Genomic DNA, 22055 nt, shown 5'->3' with positions numbered 1-22055 from the left:
TCTCCCCTGCTCTTCACATCATCTAACCAAGCACAGATCAGCTTGATTAGATATGTCTGTGTAAAAGTGATGCGGCAGCTTTGGTATAAGCCCTTGTACACGCGGTCGGACATTCCGACAACAAAATCCATCAGATTTTTTCCGACTAATTTTGTTCGAAAGTGGTGTTGCATACACACTGTCGGACAAAGTTGTCGGAGAATCCGATCATTCGGAACGTGATGACGTTGGTGCCTTGCGACGGGACTACGTTGCGGCTAGTAGCCAATAGCTTTGGTGTTGTCATTTGATCTGAGCATGCGTGACACTTTGTCTGATCGGAATTCTCTACAAACGTTCGGACAAAGTCCGATTGGATCATGTTGTCGGAAAATTTTATAGCCCAGCTCTCAAACTTTGTCGGTCGGATATTCCGACAGAAACAGTCTGATGGAGCCCACACACGGTCGGATTATCTGACAACACGGTCCGATCGGACATTTTCCGTTGGAATATCCGACTGTGTGTACAAGAGCTAATAAGACACTCTCGGGGTCGGCGTGCGTTCCACAGAGAAACCAGAAGTGCTGGAAGTGACATACCAAAAGTCCCAACTTGCACGTTTCATCATAAGACGTCGCCTGAGGCGTGGCCATTTTGGAACACCCTACGTCTTATACAATGCGGATGAAGGTGTAAGTATGGCCACCCGCAAATTAGCCAAATTGCAATCAATAGAAATCATGACCAGAACGCAGTAGACACCGTGCAATCCCCAAACACAGCTGAAGGGCCAAGCTGGGAGATAAGGGGAAGGAAGGCATGACATCATCAATGTATCTACGGTTAAAATCTTATTTCAGGCCATCTTCTTTTGTATATAAACTTATATATAATCTAGGACTGGCAGAGAATATCAAATCAGGGAACATATTACCTGTAGCAGCTCCCATGTAACATATGAGATCGAATGTCCCTGTCATTACAATATGGGCGTAGAACCACAAGGCCTTTTTTTGTTAGGATTAGAGAGCATATTAATAATATCAGGCAAGGCTTCCCCAAGCATAATCTCTCTAGGCACTTTGATGAATTTCACTGAGACCCCTCGGGATTATACTTCTATGGCATAGATTCTATCAATGACCATTGGAGAGGGGATAATAAGAAGATCCAGGAACCGCACTTGCCTTTGCCTTGGTCTGGCCTTGGAGATCTTCACACTGCATAAATTATATAAAACCTAAAGATACTGTACAAAGATTCAGCTTCCAATTTTAATGTGTGTGGCAAGCTTAAAACAATATTTTGTTATTGTTACTTTTGCGTACAGTATGGGGGTAATTTACTAATAGTGCCAATAAATGATCCTGCAGTCTGGGAAAATAGCGCCCAATAAGGTCAATTAAGACTTCAACTCTCATAAACTGGATGCTAATGCAAATGGAAAGCACCGCTATTGCCTGTCCTGCCCCAGGGGACATGTATCAATTGGAAAAATGTTTTTAAAAACTGCCCACTGCAGTTTTTTCAGCAGAAGTGATTTTAATAATGCTTAAAGTGAAACAATAAAAATGTAAAATTCCTTTAAATATCATGCCTGGGGGGTGTTCTTAGTATGCTTGTAAAGTAGCGCATCTTTCCCATGTTTATTACTGTACCGCAGCAAAATGACATTCCTAAAGAAAAAAAGTAATTTAAAATTACTCGGCAGCTGTAAGGAATTGCCAGTTCCCACTAATATAGAGTAAAAATAAAATGGTATGGATATTAAGGGGAACTTGACAACAAAATAATAAAAAAAATGGTGTAGCCCCCCCCCCCAATCCATACCAGACCCTTATCCAAGCACGCAACCTGGCAGGTCAGGAAAGGGTCGGACGAGCGAGCAGGGTGCTTTGGGGTCCATGCAATGGTATGTAATTATTCAATAATATTATGGTGTGGAATTCCAAAAATCCAGCTATTCAAAAATCAAGGAAAAAAAACGGCGTAGGGTCCCCCCCCAGGGCGTACCAGGCCCTTCAGGTCTGGTATGGATTTTAAGGGGAACCTTGCACCAAAATAAAAAAAATGGTGTAGGGGTCCCCCAAAATCAATACCAGACCCTTATCCGAGCACGCAACCTGGCAGGCCAGGAAAGGGGGGGGCAAGCTCCTGAGCCATAGACCGGTCTTCCTTTGGTTTTCTCCTTCTTCCCCTAGCTTCTTCTTCCCCTGCCTCTTCCCCCATCTTCCTGTGCTTCGTCCTCCGGTCTTCTCCATCTTCCTCCGGCTTCTTCTTCCCCCACTTCATCCTCCCATCTTTCTCCTCTGCCGCTCCCGCCACCGACCTTCTGAACATGAAAACAACAAACCTCCTCCGACGCTGCGGCCCGCTGATCTGTCCGCTTCCATAGCGCACATATTATATGTAACTATGGGGCATGGCCGCCGGATGACAGCAGGAGAACCCACCCCCTTGTGACATCACTGACCCATCATGCCTCGGGAGGTGAAGTCACAAGGGGCGGGGTCTCTGAGTGATGTCATCCGCCCCATCACAGCATCGGAGGAAGTTCGCTTTTTGAATTTTCAGCGGGAGCAGTTGGAGGAGAAAGACCAGAGGATAAAGCAGGGGAAGAAGAAGCTGGAGGAAGAAGGAGAAGACCAAAGGAAGAAGAGGAGAAAGAAGAAGACATTTTTAATAAAGAAATTGTCAAAAAACAGCTTTTATCTTTTGTCACATTTCACAGCTTTTTTTAGTGAATGGGTAGGGGTATAATGTACCCGATACCAATTCACATGGGGGCGGGATCTGGGGAACCCCAAAGCACCCTCCCCATGTTGAGGGCATGTGGCCTGGTATGGTTCGGGAGGGGGGGCGCTTGCTCATCCCCTCCCTTTCCTAACCTGCCAGGTTGTGTGCTCGGATAAGGGTCTGGTATGGATTTTGGGGGGATCCCCATGCCATTTTTTTTATTTTTATTTTGGCGTGGAGTTCCCCTTATTATCCATACCAGACTCAAAGGACATGGTATGGAGTGGTGGGGGGAACCCACGCTGTTTTTTCCTTAGATTTTTACTCTATATTGCTGGGAACTGGCAATTCATTATAGCCGCAAGCAATTTTCAATTACATTTTTTCCTTTAGAAGTGTCATCTTGCTGCAGTACAGTAATAAACATGGGAAATATGCGCTACTTTACAGGCATACTATAGAACCCCCCCCCCCCCCCCCAGGCATGATATTTAAAGGAATTATACATTTTTATTGTTACACTTTAAGCATTATTAAAATCACTGCTCCTGAAAAAACTTCAGTTTTTAAAACATTTTTTCCAATTGATACATGTCCCCTGGGGCAGGACCAAGGTCTACATACACTTTTTATGGCAGAGAACCTGCATATAAGCCCTCAGTGAGAACTTTGGATTTTGCAGGTTCGAGCCCCATTGACTTCCACTATTCCCGCATATGTGCTCTGAAAGGCATGTTCGCTGGCAATAGCGCTGCTTTCCATTTGCATTAGCGCCCAGTTTCTGAGAGTTGAAGTCTTAATTGGCCGCTATTTTCCTGGACTGCCGGAACATATATCGGCACTATAGAAAATTACCCTCTATGAGTCATATTTATAAAAATAAATATAATACAGTATATGCCCTTGGTGTTCAGGCTAATAAACGGTTGTTGTTTCAAATTAATTTTCCATGTTACAGATGAACTTGCTGCTGAGTGGTAATACACTTCAAGATTTAAATACAAATACTATGAGTAGTCAGATTGCTGAGCTGCAAGCTATTTTGGCCAAAGACGAGCAAATCAACACAGAATTACGGAGAGACAAGACCTTGCTAGTTGACCATGTTAGTCAGCTACAAAGTCAGGTAACAACTAATGACAATATAATTAATAATTATAACAATATTTTAATATTGTAAGAAATGTACTTCATATTCATAATTGTTTGCCTTATTACTTTCCAAAAACAGAACCCAGACATCAGACTGAAAATAAGTGAATACAACTGTTGTCATGATAACATTGTCATGTTATTTAATTTTTAAGCATAACCATGTTAAGTTACATTAATTACTTTAACCTTTTCACTGCCCCTGACTTATGTCATACTTCAGCAGCAAAGAGAGAATCTACAAACAAGCAGCCTGTAGGATTTTACATGTGAATATTGCTAGTGGCTGTGACTGCTGCTAGCAATAATCACTGTGTTCTCCTGGTGGTGACAGCTTCCCCCTGCTGGGAGAACGTGATGACTCTACGGAAGGGTGTCATGGAACCCCCTTGCACCGCGCTTGAGTGCTTCCATCAGTATACAGCCTCCTGCAGTCTGAACATCAGAGATCAGATATTATAGCCGCCCGTACAACACTAACTGGCACTAGCTTGTAGGAACATGGAATGTTTTATTAGACAAGGATAGAGGCTTTTTATACACTTGAAAAGTATGTCAGTCCCCCACGTACACAATAACCCAATATTTACCCAAAACATCACACAATGGGTTAGATAACAAGGTAGGGCTGACTCATGGCTTCTCCCTCCTTCTCTAGCAACTACTAGCTGCCAATGATTTAATTAACATATTAAAGCAGAGTTCCAGTCCCCCAAACATTTCTTTTTTAAAGACTACTCTGTAACTGTCTCAACCTGTAAATGAACATTTCTAACAAGTCATATTTTTTGCGCTTTTACTTTCTTTAAAAATAGTTAGTTACTTACTGATCTCGGAAGTAGGCAGGTTCCATTTTAGTTGTGGGCATCTGAAGCCCTCTCGTGTTCATTTCTAGGACTTCTGTGCACCTGTCTACCCATCGTGCACCACCAAATCTCGCACATGCTCAGTAATGCCTCTATATAATCTATATATGGCTTCAGAAACTGGTGTTTCTTCCCCCGAAATCCAGGCAATTGCAACCGGGTCACCTACGAATGGCGCAGTCCTCATGGACACCCTGACAGCGGTCCTCAATTCGTTAGTTGCCAAGATGGAGGCGGTGCATGGCAAAAAGGTGCTAATAAGCGGCCCCCGCCTCCCCGTCCTCTAGGGAGAGCTGTGATGCAGACTCGGGTCCTGCTGATGCCGGTGACCCCTGCTCTTGTCAGATGACGCTGACCAGGACCATTCGGACAGTGAGGATGAGTCCGGGTCCGTGCACGATAAAGCGCTTGTTGGAGCACTTATCACAGCTGTGCGTGATACCCTGAAGATTCAGGAGCCAGAGGATCCCTCTGCTGATGTACCGGTCCCTTTTGGGTCCCGCAAGCCAGCAGGTTCACCTAAGGTATTCCCGTATCTGACTTATTTTGACAAGTTAATTTACAAGGAATGGGGTCGCCCACAATGGACCTTTTTTAGTCCCCAAATACATGGCGGTGTGTTACCCCTTTGAGGAAAGCCTTCTCAAGAAATGGTCGGCTCCTCAGTTGTCCCTAGATCGACAGATCCAGGTGAGCCAGGCAATCAGGGACTCACTGATCTAGTGGTTGAGGTCCCTGGTGATTCAGGCTGGAAAATCGTTCCTTCCTCTGAAATGGACGGTGATCACAACAGACGCCAGTCTATCCGGCTGGGGTGGAGTTATGGGGGTTCAGTCGGCTCAGGGCCTCTGGTCGACGGAAGAATCCGAGTTGCCGATCAATTTGCTCGAACTTAGAGCGATCAGGCTGTGTCTCCACACATGGTCGATGAGACTTCAAGGGCATCCGATCAGGATATAGTCAGACAACGCCACAGCTGTGGCATACGTAAATCACCAAGGGGGAAAAAAAAACTCAGCTGCTGCACGGTAGGTCGCTCACATACTTTGATGGGCAGAGCGACACTGTCGGCCATTTACATCCCGGGGGTGGAGAACTGGCAGGCAGACTATCTGAGTCGACAGATGCTGGACCCAGGAGAATGGGCATTGCATCCAGAGACATTCAAGCTGCTGTGCCTGAAGTGGGGAACACCAGATGTGGATCTACTGGCCTCCCGTCTCAATCGGAAGGTGCCAAGATTTGTGTCCAGATGCGTGGGCAGATGCGTCAGACAAGCTGGTGGCTCCGTGGGATCAGTACCAGCTGATCTACGCCTTTCCTCCACTGAAACTGTTGCCACGTCTGCTTCGCAGAGTGGAAGCCGAGGGGATCCCGGTAATACTGGTTGCCCCAGATTGGCCTCAGCGTCCTTGGTACGCAGACCTGTTGCGTCTGGTGGCAGACGCTCCCTGGCGACTGCCGTTGCGAGAGGATCTCCTATCTCTAGGTCCAATTCTCCATCCTGCTTTACCATCGCTGGCTTTAACGGCATGGCTATTGAGAGCCAGGTGTTGAGGAACCGGGGTCTGTCGGACTCGGTGATTCCAACTATGTTGAGGGCACAGAAATCTTCTTCTCGGAAGATATACCATCATACCTGGAAGGCCTCCATCTCCATGTGTGAGGAGAAAGGATGGCATCCGTGCTCCTTTGCCATATCCAGGATCCTGCTGTTTCTCCAGCAAGGAGTTGACCAGAGATTGGCATTAAGCACCATCAAGGGACAAATTTCAGATTTTTTTCAAGGACCACTGGCATCGCACTCCTTAGTGAGTACCTTTGTCCAGGGGGTACGACACGTAGTCCCTCCGGTGCGTCCACTGTTACCCCCCTGGGATTTGAACCTGGTGTTGTCGGTGCTTCAAAGACCGCCGTTTGAAAATATCAGGGAGATTCCCTTGTTGACTTTTTCCCAGAAAGTGGTCTTCCTAGTGGCCATCACATCAGCCAGGAGGGTTTTGGTACTGGCGGCCTTGTCCTGCAAGTCGCCCTATCTGATTATCCACAGGGATAAGGTGGTGTTGCGTCCGCAACCGTCCTTTCTACCGAAAGTGGTCTCGGCTTTTCATATCAATAAGGGCATTGTATTACCTTCCCTGTGTCCTAAGCCGAAGCACCCTAGGGAGGTGGCCCTTCACACTCTAGATGTGGTTAGGGCTCTGAAGGTGTATTTGTCTGCCACGGCTTCCTTTCGGAAATCAGACTCACTGTTTGTTTCAGTGGCTGGTCCAAAGAAAGGCATGGCGGTCTCGTCGGCCGCCATTTCCAGGTGGATCAGACAGATTGTAGTACAAGCCTATGCCTTGAAGGGGCAGGTGCCCCCCTTTCTGGTCACGGCCCACTCCACAAGGGCAATAGGAATGTCTTGGGCTTTCCGACACCAAGCGTCTGTCACTCAGGTGTGTAAAGTGGCGACCTGGTCGTTTGTCCATATGTTTACCAAGTTCTACAAGGTAGACGACAGTGCATCGGCTGATGCATATTTTGGCCGCAAAGTTTTGCAGGCGGCCATGTAGTTGCAATTGACTATGCAATCCATGCTTTTTCCTGGTTTTTCGATAAAAACGCAGTACTGTTACGTTAATGCACTGTTTGCATTACTTCCGCATTCACTGCGGTCTTGGGGATCACTCCTGTTGAGGGTACCCTGTTCTGCGTGATGGTTTTTTCACGCACTTCAATTTTTTTGTGTGGGTATAGTTTCACTAGTTCCCACTTGCCATGGTGGATGAAGTTTTTTATGCTGTTTTTTCCCACCCCTCATTTTGGCACTGCTTGGGGACGTCCCATTTTGTTACAGAGAGGAGCTGTGTCGGTCAGTGAATATAAGAGAAAATAGGATTTTTTTTACTCACCGTAAAATCCCTTTCTCTGTAATTCACCAACCGACACAGCACCCGCCCCTCCTTTTTCTCTTGACGTTATACTGCTTGTTGACGCCCCCCTGGGCAGAACTAAGAGTTCTGAAGTGTTGTATTACAACTTTGCCTAGTATCTCCTAGTGATAGGACTAACAACCCATTTTGTTACAGAGAGGAGCTGTGTCGGTCATTGAATCACAGAGAAAAGGATTTTACGGTGAGTACAAAAAATCCTATTTTCCTACAACCCGCGCTGGCAGGAAAGAAAATCTCTCTATGGCTGGCCTTAGTCTGGTAAAGGAAGTTGTAAAATATCAACAGGATCAACTCAGACAAAAGGACTACTGTGTTAATATTAGTCTTTGCTCCATCTATGGCCAGCCTTACATCCCATTACTATCACAAAGACAAAATGTATTCCTAAAAAATAATGGACAGAGCCAGTGCAAACCATTCCTGTATGTTGTAGGGGCCAAATGCGCACCCAGAAATACTAGTTTATAGCATATACACAGCCTAAAATATAAAACCATGTCTCTAACTTTCACACAGCTGTGTCTAGCCTGTTAGTTTGCATCAGTGCAAGATTACAGAGCTACAAAGTACAGAGCTAACTTTTCTGACCCTTTTAGCAACTTGCCTGATTATGCTGTAATGTTATGCAATAAAGCCTGTGGCCACCAGATGGCACAATGTACCCAAATCACATCTAAGTCGTGTATATGCTGCATTACTTTTAAAGTATACTGGGAACAATTTGTGCCAAGTAAAAATTATTAATTGTAATTTTAATCATCTTTATCACTGTATAAAGATGAAACCCCTAATCATATTAGTGTAATTCACTATTCATTCATTGTATTTGTATGTACACTTACATGGGCAGGGGTAAGGATCTCTACAAGTCAGTGGGGCAGTGAATGTTTGGCATGGTGCCCATTTATAATGGGCCACTTGCCAGAATAAATCTTTACTGCAAGCAGTGCCATGAGCATTCAATAGGCAGTTGTACCATGTGCTGAATAGGTCTTGAATAGGTCCAAAACGTAAGCTCAATAATTATTTTAATTTTAAAACAAGACAGGCCAAGTTGGACATATTTAAGGTAAAAATGTATATATTCTGTTACAACAAGACATTGTTAAAGAGGAGGGCCGGTTATACAAAAAAAAAAAGTCAGCAGCTGCAAACACTGCAGCTGCTGACTTAATCAACACACTCACCTGTCCAGGATGCCCGCGATGTCGGCCGCCCGAGGCCGACCCGTCCCTCGGCTCTCGGGTCCCGGTGCTGCCATTCCTTGTAAGGGAAACAGGCAGTGGAGTCTTACGGCTTCACTGCCCGTTTCCTACTGCGCATGCGCGAGTCCCGCAGCTACTGCGCATGCGCGAGTCCCGCAGCGCTTTCTGAATGGGACGCGCTGTGTTCTGGAACACACAGTTCCCAGAACACAGCGCGACTCATTACCCAGAAGACGCTGCGACGAAGACAGAAGACAGAAGATCTCCGCGGAGGAGGAAGAGGAAGATTAGGAGAAAGTGCCTAGCAACAGGCATTTCTGGTAAGTAAAAAAAAAAATTTTTTTTAATTTTTTTTTTTTTTTTTATATTTTTTTGTAATTTTTAATATTTTTTTTGTTTTCAGGGTGGCCCTCCACTTTAACTTTTAAATGTGACAGATAGAGGTAGAAGGCATTGGATGTAGATTGATTAGTAAAGGCTGTGTACTGTACTGAAGCGTCAAAGAACAATGTTTTTTTTTTTTTAAGTGGTTTGTTAGTTCCAGAGAAGTGACTTTATCTAGCCTGAGATCCTTCTCCTGCAGATAGGTGAAAGCATATTCTAAGTCTCCTTCTCCCACTAATTAGACTGTAACATTGTAACTTGACTAAGGGAGGTGCCTATTTCGTGAGGCTCCCCAAAACAACACAATACCCCCTCTTATCGTAAATAGCTTATAATTGACCAGACGACACATTCTCTTCTTTGGAGTCGAATGGCCATAGCAGCCTTCTATTTTATTATTATCAACATATGAAAATACAAAATCTTATAGAAAACATAACTTAATGCATATAAATACATTTTTACAACAAAAACATTATAAACCAAATATATATAAAAAACTCAGTATTACACATTTTCTGATCTAGAGGTCTTTGAAGGTAAATTATCATTTCCAACCAACTAGTTGTATCGGTACACCCATGAACAGGCCCCCCGCCTGCGTATTACGAAAGCTCGGGGACAAAAACCATCAACTTCCTTCCAGATACAACCTTCTGCACCATCTTTACCATTTAAGGGAATGGACACCCATATCTCCATATGAGCCCAACTCCCCTAGACCTCCATTATTTTTTAGCACCATCTTCAAAGACCCCATAGACCTAATGCTGCTACGACGAAATAAAGCAACCATTCTGGCACACCCACCACCGTCAGGAAAAGACTTCCCAATGATAACAAACGCCCCAAGACCAAATCCACCAGTACCCATAACCACAATAAAGGGGAGGGTGGGTGGGAAAAAGCTCCTTCTCCCACATTAGGATGGCGCCGACTGCTCGCGCGTGCGCACAAGCTCCGCCCACCTCTACACACGTCGCCGCGTCACCGCCCACTCACCTTGCTTACGCCGCCTCACGTCCGCCCCCCCCTCGTCATGCCGGGCCCTCCCCCCTAGTGCCTGTGTCTGGGCCGTTCCTTTGTAGCAAGTCACAAGGTGAAAGAAAGCAGCATTCACTTGATTGCGTCATCTCTGGGCCAGTATATCAGCAAGTAAATACTGACTATGGACGATGCCTGAACAAAGCTGGCTCCACCATTATGGAGAGAAAAGCAGAGAAATCTCCCAGTGGCAAAAATAGACCTAGGTAGAGCTAGGTTTTCTCTAAGGATAATTTTGCATTGCTGTGTTGTTTTAATACATTTTTGCAAGCATTTTAACATGCATTTTAAGTATGCTGGAGAAGGTTACATCCAGTGTTAATTTTGTTGACTAAAACCTACTAAAACATTTTAGTCGACTAATTTCATACCATTTTAGTCGACTAACTCAATACCATTTTAGTCTACTAAAATACAGATAAAACTGAAACAACCAAGATGGCTAAAATTCGACTAAAACTAAAATGGTGTTTTAATCAAAAGACTAAGTCTAAAACAGAATTGAAATTTGACATCAAAATTAACACTGGTTTGTAGTGCATGTTCATACTTCAATACCATAAATAATAACATATTCAATTTTTTACTCCAACAATATATAATGAGTTTGGAAATTGTAGAGAAATGCTTAAATCATGCATTACAATTTAACTACACCCCTTAGATTTTAGATGACTAAAATGCGTTTTAGTCAGCTAAAATGATTTTCTTTCACATATTTTTATAAATTTTTCAATAATTATTAACCACTTGCCGCCTGCCCTATAGGCAATTGACGGCTGCAAAGTGGTTTCATAATCCTGACCGGACGTCATATGACGTGATCAGGATTATGAGCCGCTGCGCGCCCCCGGGGGCGCGCATCGCGGCGATCGTTGTTGCGGGGTGTCAGTCTGACACCCGGCAACTACGATCTCGGTAAAGAGTCTCCGTCGGAGACTCTTTACCATGTGATCAGCCGTGTCCAATCACGGCTGATCACAGTGTAAATGGGAAGAGCCGGTGATCGGCTTTCCCTCACTCGCGTCTGTCAGACGCGAGTAGAGGAGAGCCGATCGGCTGCTCCTCTGACAGGGGGGGTCTGTGCTGATCGATTATCAGCACAGCCCCCCCGAGGATGCCCACACTGGACCACCAGGGACGCCACCAGACCACCAGGGAAAAGGTAATGAAGGTCATAATCCTCCCTAGACCACCAGGGATGCCAGTCAGCACAATGGGTGCCAATCAGTGCCCATAATGGATGCCAATCAGTGCCCACAATGGGCATCACTGATTGGCATGCATTATTGTTTGGCACTGATTGGCATCCATTACTATAGTATAACACCGATGCCGCCTATGAGTGCCCACCTGTGCCGCCTATGAGTGCCCACCTGTGCCGCCTATGAGTGCCCACCTGTGCCGCCTATGAGTGCCCACCTGTGCCGCCTGAGTGCCCACCTGTGCCGCCTATGAGTGCCCACCTGTGCCACCTATCCATGCCCATCTGTGCCACCTATCCATGCCCACCTGTGCCGCCTATCCATGCCCATCCGTGCCGCCCATCCGTGCCGCCCATCCGTGCCAGCTGTCAGTGCCAATTTGTGCCACCTATCAGTGTCCGTCCGTGTCGCCCATCCGTGTCGCCCATCCGTGTCGCCCATCCGTGTCGCCCATCAGTGCCACTTCATTGGTGCCACATTGGTGCCCATCAGTGCCGCCTTATCAGTGCCCATCAGTGTAGCCCCATCAGTGCCCATCAGTGAAGGAGAAAACGTACTTATTTACAAAGTTTTGAAACTGAAACAAAAAAAAACATTTTTTTTTTTCAAAATTTTCAGTATTTTTTTATTTGTAGCGCAAAAAATAAAAACCGTAGAGGTGATCAAATACCACCAAAAGAAAGCTCTATTTGTGGGGAAAAAATGATAAAAATTTCATTTGGGTACAGTGTAGCATGACCGCGCAATTGTCATTCAAAGTGCGACAGTGCTGAAAGCTCAAAATTGGTCTGGGCAGGAAGGTGTTTAAGTGCCCTGTATTGAAGTGGTTAAAAGGCTTGAATAGGGATGCCAGTAACCTTGGTTATCAACCTGAAGACATCTTTCCAGTATGCATGTAGGGTGGGGCAGTCCCAGAGAGTGTGAATCAATGTTCCCACTTGGTCGCAATTCCTCCAACAGGTAGGTGGAGTGTTACCTTTAAATTTTGCTAGAATTGATGGTGTTAGGTATCTCCTTTGGGATATTTTTGGGGTTAGTTCCCATAGCGTGACACAGGCAGTAGCTTTATAGATTAATTGGAGGGATGTTGTCCATTGGGTTGGCGTAAAATTAAGTCCTAGGTCCTGTTCCCATTTAGTTAACGGGGATAATGGGGTAAATGTGTTTTTTTCTTTTAGTATGGGATAGATAATCGATATGCCTTTCGTGACAGTGGTAGGTTTATTTAAAACGGTCCACATTTTTATGGGGATAGAGGCCCGGATCTGAGGACTGTTGTGGAGACAGTGTGCTATTTGGAGGTAGGTGAACTGTGTGGGCGTTTGAAGTTTTATTTCTTTTTGGAGTTGGTTGTACGTTTTCAGGGACTCTTGTTCATATAATATTCAAATTTTAGTGTTTGATTCTATATTCCAAGCCTTAATACGGATATCAGGGATTAGTGTGTTGAGTATCATCAAGAGGGGGCTCATTTTTGTGGTGGGTGTGTCATTCCATTGGTAGGCTATGAGGCGATTCCATGTCAGAACAATGGCTTTAACTGTGGGTGGGAGATGTGTAGGGATGGTTTGTTTAATTCTCCTACTGAGAAGCCAGTGCTGTAGATTTGTTTGAGATAGTGTCACCTTTTCTATTTCTCCCCATAGTGTTTTAGGGGATGGGTAAAACCATTCCTTCAGCTGGGTCAAGACAGTAGCGTCGTAGTAGTCGCTTACAGTAGGTCTGGGATGGATGAGCCTCCTATAGACCTATGTTTAATTAGTATGTGGTGTGGGCATCGGAGTTTCTTTCCCTGCCATAGATACCTTTCCAGAACACTTTGCAGTGTGTTTAGTACTTGGGGATGTAGATGGGGAGAGATCTAAGTAGGTATTGTAGTTTGGGTAGCACCAGCATCTTAAAAGCTGCTAAGTGGCCTGCCCATGAAAATTCAAATTTGTTTAGTGATTGTAGCTCTGATTCAAATTGTTTTTTAAAGGGATGGAAGTTTGCGTGAAATAATCGTTTTGTCATTTTAGTTAGGGCTACTCCTAGGTATGGGATTCCTTTGTCTATCCATTGGTAGGGGTATGTATTGGATAATGAATGTCTAGTTTTCCCGTCTACTCCCAAGTCCAGGATATGCGATTTAGATTAGTTTACTTTGTAATAAGAGATGGACTCAAATTCTTTTAATATGCTTTGTATTTTTGGTAGTGTGGCAGCACGCAGGTAAAATCACCTGGTTGTATTCAGGATGGGAAATATGTGTGTCCTAGATTCAGGCTTTATGCAGACTTTTACAATTAGAGGGGAAGAGTTAATGAGCCCAGCTGTAGTAAGTGGGCTCATTAAGACCTCTACAAAAAACCCCAGCATGCATAGGGAGAGGCTCCATCCTGGAACCAGTTTTGTGTGTATAGACTGGGGAGTCTGAGATCTGTTCTGTGCGGTGAGTTAACGCCTGTGTGGCAAACCCCTACAATAGAGACAGGGATTGGGGCAGCACAAGGCTGCACCCAGTTGTTAGACAGGGAGTCTACGTGTGTAGTTAGAGGTCAAGCTGACCAGGATTTATTTTCTTGTTTTATTTTGTTTGGCTGTTATATGTATCATTGCATGTAGCCTAAATAAACCGGATCTTTTGTTTTTTGCACCTACACCGCTGTCTGCTGTGCCTGACTTTGTGTTGTGAACCCATCCAGGGGGTCACACACACCCGCTACCGAGCTAACCCCCTCACAGTTGGTGGAGAATTTTGGCAGTTTTTTTTTCAATTTTTTTTTTAAAAGGCCAGCATGGAGGAGATACTGAGACAGCTGGCTCTAGCAAATGCAAATCAGCAGCAAACAAATGCGGCTTTACAAAAGAGCCTTGCAGCTCAACAACAAGCCCAGCAGCAGGCAAATGCAAATCAGCAGCAGACAAATGCAACTTTGCAGCAGAGTTTGGAAGCTCAGCAACAAGCCCAGCAGCGATCTGAAGCCCGCTTCATAGACGTGTTGCAGAAGCAAGAGCAGAATTTTCAACAGCAAATAGAGACATTGATACAGCAACGTCCGCAGACCAATGAAGCAAGTGGGTACAATAATACCGCATCCTTTGGTGTGAGCCGTTTACTGACAAAAATGACTGGAGAGGATGATCCGGAGGTGTTTTTGACCACATTTGAAAGGACTGCTGAAAGGGAAAAGTGGCCTAAGGAGCAATGGGCTGGACTGGTGGCCCCTCTGTTAACTGGGGAATCGCAGAAAGCTAATTATGACCTAGAGCCTGACCAAGCAAAAGACTATGTGGTGCTAAAAGCAGAAATATTGGCACGGCTGGGTGTCACCCTGGCAGTCCGGGCTAAGCGTGTGCATAACTGGACTTTTCAGGTTGGAAAACCTCCCAGGTCTCAAATGTATGATCTCATTCACCTGAGCAGGAAGTGGCTGCAGCCAGAGATTTTGACCGCACCAAACATTGTGGAACGTGTGGTTATGGATCGTTTCCTGAGAGCTCTTCCTACTGCCATCCAAAAATGGGTAAGCCATGGAGACCCAGAAAATGCAGATAAACTTGTGGATCTGGTTGAGAGGTACTTGGCTACAGAGAACTCGACCACCTCTTCCAGGGACTCACGGACTTTCCCCCCTAAGACCAGATCATCCCCAGTGGCGGGTAAGATGACTCCAAGGGGTGAGGGTGGAGAGAGTGAGAGGGTGGGAGTTCTACCTAAGGTCTGGCGGGAGCAGCCCAGGAAGCCCATGCTGCAAGAGGCAGCGAAAAAAATTATTTGCTACCGCTGCCGGCAAGAGGGACATATTGCAGCCAATTGCCCAGTTGTGGATGAGCCTATGCAATGTGACTTTATAAGGGAGAGACGTCAGTCGCTGTTTGCGACAGTTGCATGCACGGCCATTTGGGGACCTGAGAAACATTTATGTAAAATGTGTATTAATGGTAGACATGTTGATGTGTTGCTAGATTCAGGTAGCCTGGTAACATTGATAAAAGCTGAATTAGTTACTACAGAGGTCTCTGGGAAGAACAGGGTGGCTGTTATTTGTGTGCATGGGGACACCCGAGAGTATCCTGTAACTTCAGTGTTTTTTGAGACCCCCAAAGGTAACCTCTCTCATCAGGTGGGGTTAGTGTCTCAGTTACCACATGATGCTATTGTGGGAAGGGATTTTCCAAAATTCTGGGAACTCTAGGATTGTCCTGAGGCCCCCATTGGTGCCCCTATAAACCAGGAAGATGACCAGAATTCCTCTGGGAGTGGTGAGGACTCTCCTGAATTTCCCTTGTCGGTATTGGCGGGGGAAACTCGAGAAACTGGGGAGGAGCCAACATCCTCAGATGAAAACATGCCGTCTGTGGAGTTTTCGGATCTTGAGGTTCACAGGGAAAATTTTGCCACAGAACAGTTAAAAGACCCCACCCTAATAAAGGCACGGGAAAATGTGGTGAAAGTAGATGGCGAGTTAGTGAACCCAGATAAGACTTGCCCTTATCCTTACTTCACTATGGAAAGGGACCTGCTATATCGAGTGGCTCAAAGGGCAGAAGAAACCATTGAGCAACTTGTAGTACCCAAACCTTACAGGAAGTTGGTGTTAGAATTGGCTCATGGACACATTCTGGGAGGTCATCTGGGGACAGAGAAAACCAGAGAGAGGGTATTGCAGAGATTCTATTGGCCTGGGGTCATGAAGGAAATAGAAAAGTATTGTTCCTCCTGCCCTGTGTGTCAGAAGTCGGCACCTATGCCACATTTCCGTAACCCACTGGTACCTCTTCCTATCATTGAGATCCCCTTTGAGAGGATCGCAATGGATTTGGTAGGTCCGATAATGAAGTCTGCTAGGGGGCATCAGTACATTTTGGTTATATTGGACTATGCCACCCGTTATCTGGAAGCAATTCCTCTCTCCGAAATACCTCGGCCAAAACCATAGCCAAAGAGCTATCCCTTGTTTTTAGCCGCGTGGGTATTTGTAAGGAACTGCTTACGGACCAAGGTACACCCTTTATGTCCCGGGTTATGAAAGAATTATGCAAGTTGTACAAAGTGAAGCAATTGCGTACATCTGTGTATCACCCCCAAACAGATGGGTTGGTTGAAAGATTCAACAAAACCCTAAAACAAATGTTAAAGAAGGTGGTGGATAGAGATGGAAAGAATTGGGATTGTCTAATACCCTATCTGATGTTTGCCATTAGGGAGGTACCCCAATCCTCTACGGGTTTCTCACCCTTCGAGTTGCTCTATGGGAGACACCCAAGAGGGCTGCTGGATATCGCCAAGGAAACTTGGGAAAATGAGAGTTCTCCTCACAGGAGTGTGATTGAGCACGTCGCCCTGATGCAAGATAGAATTGCACAGGTAATGCCAATTGTAAAGGAACATTTAACCCAAGCGCAGTTAGCACAGCAGAGAGTGTACAACCGTGGGGCCAAGACCCGTACTTTTTCCCCGGGGGATAGGGTCTTGGTGCTAGTCCCTACGGTTGAAAGCAAATTTCTGGCCAAATGGCAAGGTCCATATGAAGTAATTGAAAAAATTAGTGAGGTGAACTACAGGGTTAGACAGCCAGGAAGGCGAAAGCCGGAGCAGATCTATCACGTCAATCTGCTGAAAGCCTGGAGGGATAGGGAATCCCTGGTCGCAGAGACTTTGTCACAAGTACAGCCTGATTGCTTAGTTCCTGAGGTTGGAATAGCAGACACCTTATCGAAACCCCAACAACAGGAGGTTAAAGAGTTTGTACTTCGTAACAAAGAGATTTTCTCTGAGCTTCCGGGACAAACATCTGGCATAGAGCATGACATTATCACCCCGCCAGGAGAAAGGGTAAAACTAAAACCTTATAGAATACCAGAGGCCCGACGGGAGGCAATACGTGGGGAGGTTCAAAGGATGCTGGAATTGGGTGTGATAGAGGAGTCCCAGAGTGACTGGTCCAGTCCTATTGTACTAGTGCCCAAACCTGATGGGAGCTGGCGGTTTTGTAACGATTTTAGACAATTAAATAAAGTTACAAAATTTGACACCTACCCCATGCCACGTATAGATGAGTTGATTGACCGGCTGGGAACAGCCCGATATATGACAACTCTTGATCTCACCAAAGGGTATTGGCAAATTCCCCTGGCCGAGTCGGCCAAGGAGAAAACTGCGTTTGTAACCCCAGATGGGGCATTCCAATATAAGAGAATGCCGTTTGGGTTACAGAATGCACCGGCAACATTCCAGCGGAAAATGGATAAGATTCTGAGGCCCCATCAGAAATATGCTGCAGCTTACCTGGATGATGTGATTATCCATAGCACAGACTGGGTCTCACATTTGCCAAAAGTACAAGCAGTCCTAGACTCTATCCGGGAAGCTGGGTTTACGGCCAATCCAAAGAAGTGTACCATTGGACAGGAGGAGGCCAAATATCTTGGGTACACTATTGGGAGGGGGGTGATAAAACCCCAAGTCAATAAAGTCGAGGCCATACAGAGTTGGCCACGTCCCAACAGCAAGAAACAGGTACGAGCCTTTCTGGGAATCGCTGGCTGATATCGACGATTCATTCCCCATTTTGCTTCTCAGGCTGTGCCCCTCACCAACCTGACAAAAGGGAAAGAGTCGGTTATGGTTAAATGGTCCCCAGAGGCTGAAGAAGCATTTCAGTCCTTAAAAACAGCCTTATGTAGCCAGCCAGTGTTGTACTCACCAGACTTCTCTAAGGACTTCGTGGTACAAACTGATGCATCAGACGTTGGGTTAGGAGCAGTGTTATCCCAGGTCTGGAACGGGGAAGAGCACCCAGTCATTTACCTCAGCAGGAAGTTGAAGTCCCATGAGGTAAATTACTCCACGATTGAGAAGGAATGTTTAGCAGTGAAGTGGGCTCTAGATTCCCTTCGGTACTATCTGCTAGGTAGGCACTTTGACCTGGTGACTGATCACGCTCCTTTAAAGTGGATGGCTCAAAACAAGGAGACCAATAGAAGGGTAAATAGGTGGTTCCTGGCCCTACAGGAATTTAACTTTACAGTTAAGCATCGCCCTGGTGTTAAAATGGGGAATGTGGATGCTTTGTCTCGGATACATGCATGTCTGGCTGCTTGTGTTACAACCCCAAGGTTGAAACAAGAGGGGGGGGGTATGTGGCAGCACGCAGGTAAAATCACCTGGTTGTATTCAGGATGGGAAATATGTGTGTCCTAGATTCAGGCTTTATGCAGACTTTTACAATTAGAGGGGAAGAGTTAATGAGCCCAGCTGTAGTAAGTGGGCTCATTAAGACCTCTACAAAAAACCCCAGCATGCATAGGGAGAGGCTCCATCCTGGAACCAGTTTTGTGTGTATAGACTGGGGAGTCTGAGATCTGTTCTGTGTGGTGAGTTAACGCCTGTGTGGCAAACCCCTACAATAGAGACAGGGATTGGGGCAGCACAAGGCTGCACCCAGTTGTTAGACAGGGAGTCTACGTGTGTAGTTAGAGGTCAAGCTGACCAGGATTTATTTTCTTGTTTTATTTTGTTTGGCTGTTATATGTATCATTGCATGTAGCCTAAATAAACCGGATCTTTTGTTTTTTGCACCTACACCGCTGTCTGCTGTGCCTGACTTTGTGTTGTGAACCCATCCAGGGGGTCACACACACCCGCTACCGAGCTAACCCCCTCACAGTAGGGAAATGTGAGGATTGGAGAGTATAAGAATTATGTCGTCTGCAAATAGACTTATTCTATGGTCTGTCGTTCCGATTTTTATCCCTTTGACAGATGAATCTGTACGGATTCGCTCTGCCAGGGGTTCAATAATTCAATTAAAAATTAAGGGGGAAAGGGGGCATTGCTCCGTTTGAGATACCAAAGAGTTGGGATAACATGTCATTAACATAAACCTGTGCCGAAGGTTGTTTGTATAGTGCTAGTATGGCGGATAGTATTTGTCCTTCAAATCCAAATGTAGTCAGTACATATTGGAGATATCCCCAATGGACTCTGTTAAACACCTTCTCTGCATCCAAAGAAAGGAGCAGAGAAGGCGTTTGAGTATGTTCCGCATGGTGTATAATATTAATTAGGCGTCTACTTGCATCAGATGATTGTCTTCCCCTGGTAAAGCCCGCTTGATCCCTATGGATGAGCAGGGGCATGTATGTCATTATTCTTGTCGCTATTGCCTTTGCGTAGAGCTTGATATCAATATTTAAAAGTGATATCAGGCGGAAATTTTGGGGGATGTCTGATGTTTTACCGGGTTTTGAAAGAGTTACAACTAGAGCCTTTAGCATTTCGGCTGGAAATGTTGAGGAGGAGGAAGCTTCATTGAATAGTTGGCATAGGTGTGGAGCTAATGTGTCTTTAAGAAGTTTGTAATACTCTATCAGACCATTTGGTCCAGGGGATTTACCATTTCAGAGAGAGTCAATTGTTTTTGCAATTTCCTCTTTGGTAAAAGGGGCGTTAAGGTCTTCAAGTTGGTTGGCAGTGAGGTATGGCAATTGGACTGTATCTAAAAATTGTTGTATCATCTCATACATGGGGTTAGTGTAAGTTGGGTCTGTTTCGAGATTATATAAAGAGCTGTAGTAGCAGCTAAAAGCATTGGCTATGGCCTGGGAATCTTGTATTTTGACCTTGGTAATGGGATGATCTAGGTATGGGATTTTTGATTTAATATGGTGGCCATGAATTCACTGCGCCATGGCTCTGCCTGCCTTGTTGCTGGTATTATAATATCTGGCTTTCAATTTATGATGTTGTTTTTCATATATATCTAATAATACCTCTCTAAGTTCTTGCCTCAATATTAGAAGTCTATGTTTCAATTGTGGGGACGGTTGCATTTGATTTAGGGTATATAAAGCTTTTATATCAGCAGTAAGGGAATCTACTTGCTGCGTCCTCCTCTTCCTAGCCTGAGCATTTAATTGTATAAAAATCCCTCTACAGAATGCTTTATTTGCACTCCAGAGGGTTGCCAAGTCTTACACCGAGCCCACATTATGTTCAAAAAATTCTTACAATATGTTGTTGTAAAGCAGTTGCATATTTGGGCGTTTTTAGGAGTTGAACGTTGGTTCTCCATATTTTATCCGTTGGTTGTGGATAATTTCAGTGTGATTGTTATACTAACAGTGGCATGGTCCGCCCAAGTTATGGGCACAATGTCAAACTCCCCAACCCTCTGTAACAACCATTTATCACTTAGTATATAGTCGATGCAAGTATTATGAACTGGTGAGTGGTATGAATATTCCCAATCTCCCGGATGATGGCATCTCTATACATCGTAGAGATTGTTGCTGTTCAAAAATGTTCCCATTGTGAAATAAGATCTAGTCTTGGGATTGGACGTGTCCATTTCATGGTCATGGATAATGTTGAAATCCCCAGAGAGGATTAATGCTCCTTTTTGTGTCTTGCGGATTTTCCTCATTATTTTGTTCAGAAAGGATAATTGTTTATGATTTGGTGCATAGATTGTCACCAGGGTTGTGGGCAGATTGTCGATAGTACAAGTCAAAATAAGATATCTCCTATTAGTGTCTGAGATAGAGTCATGAAGTTGAAAATTTACTGAGCGATGTATCGCTATAAGAACTCCTCATTTTTTCTTTGGGCCTGACGCACAGAAAATATGCGGGAAGTCCTTATGTGTGCATTTGGGTTCTCCTCCACTTTTGAAATGTGTTTCTTGCACACATTATATCTGGCAGGAGTATGTTTTAGCTGTTCGCCATAGAGAGGCCATCTTTGCCGGGTGGTTAAGCCCGTTAGTGTTTGACAGAATTCTTATGCTCGTGTCATGAGATAGGTGGTGCGATATGTTATGGTACTCACTAGTTCTGTTGGTGGTCGTCTATGGATAAGGCTGTCAAAAGGTTTCAGTTTCTTGCGGTAGCTGGCGTCTTGGTTATTCACTGCTTCATGTGTCCAGTGTTCATGTTGTATTTCCATTTATATTAAATTTTATGGTTGCGGAGCGCCTTTGTGATTGTAGCCAGTTGTCTTCTCATGTCCAGTGTGTGTTTGGACAAATCTGCAAATATTTGGATCGCATTTATATGGGTGTGGTAGTTGTCCCATGGTTCTTGCCTTGTATAGTATTTGCTCTTTAGTATGGTAGAAATGAACTCTCATTAGTACATCTTGTGGGGTCTGTGGAGGCAGGAAGGACTGTTTTGGTATACGGTGTATACAGTCTATTGTGAGTTCAATGGCCGGTATGTCAGCTAGTAGGTTGGAGAAGAGGTCAGTGACATATTTCTTAAGATCTGGTGGTTGTGTGGTTTCGGGGATACCTCTAATTTTGAGGTTGTTCCTCCTTGAGTGGTCTTCTAAATCGGCTATTTTAGCTTTTAGCCACGCTCTGTCCTCTAAATTTTCATCATGAGCAACCACCAGGTCGTTAATAGTGGTAGTCAGGTCTCCCATGGACTGTTCAATATTGCTTACTCTTCCCCCTACAGTGTGGAATTCTCTGGAGAATTGTTTGGTCAGCAAGTGGATGTCATTATGGAGCGAGTTGTGGAGAGTCAGCAACATCTCCTTAAGTTGGGTGTCCACTA

General features: G+C 45.0%; 1 protein-coding gene across 1 annotated transcript in view; it reads left to right on the top strand.

The window, feature by feature from the left end:
* LOC143987855 (uncharacterized) overlaps positions 1-22055 on the top strand; it is a 77642-nt gene that overhangs the window by 39225 nt on the left and 16362 nt on the right. Inside the window, exon 9 of the mRNA XM_077486952.1 lies at positions 3677-3844. Within this exon, the coding sequence (XP_077343078.1) occupies positions 3677-3844 (168 nt within the window). The remainder of the gene's footprint in view (positions 1-3676; positions 3845-22055) is intronic.

This window comes from Lithobates pipiens, unplaced genomic scaffold (genome assembly GCF_037356315.1).
Source record: "Lithobates pipiens isolate NorthernLeopardFrog02 unplaced genomic scaffold, aLitPip1_a1.2 Scaffold_18, whole genome shotgun sequence".
In the NCBI taxonomy this organism is placed as follows: domain Eukaryota; kingdom Metazoa; phylum Chordata; class Amphibia; order Anura; family Ranidae; genus Lithobates; species Lithobates pipiens.
This window is presented reverse-complemented; position numbering and strand designations above follow the sequence as displayed.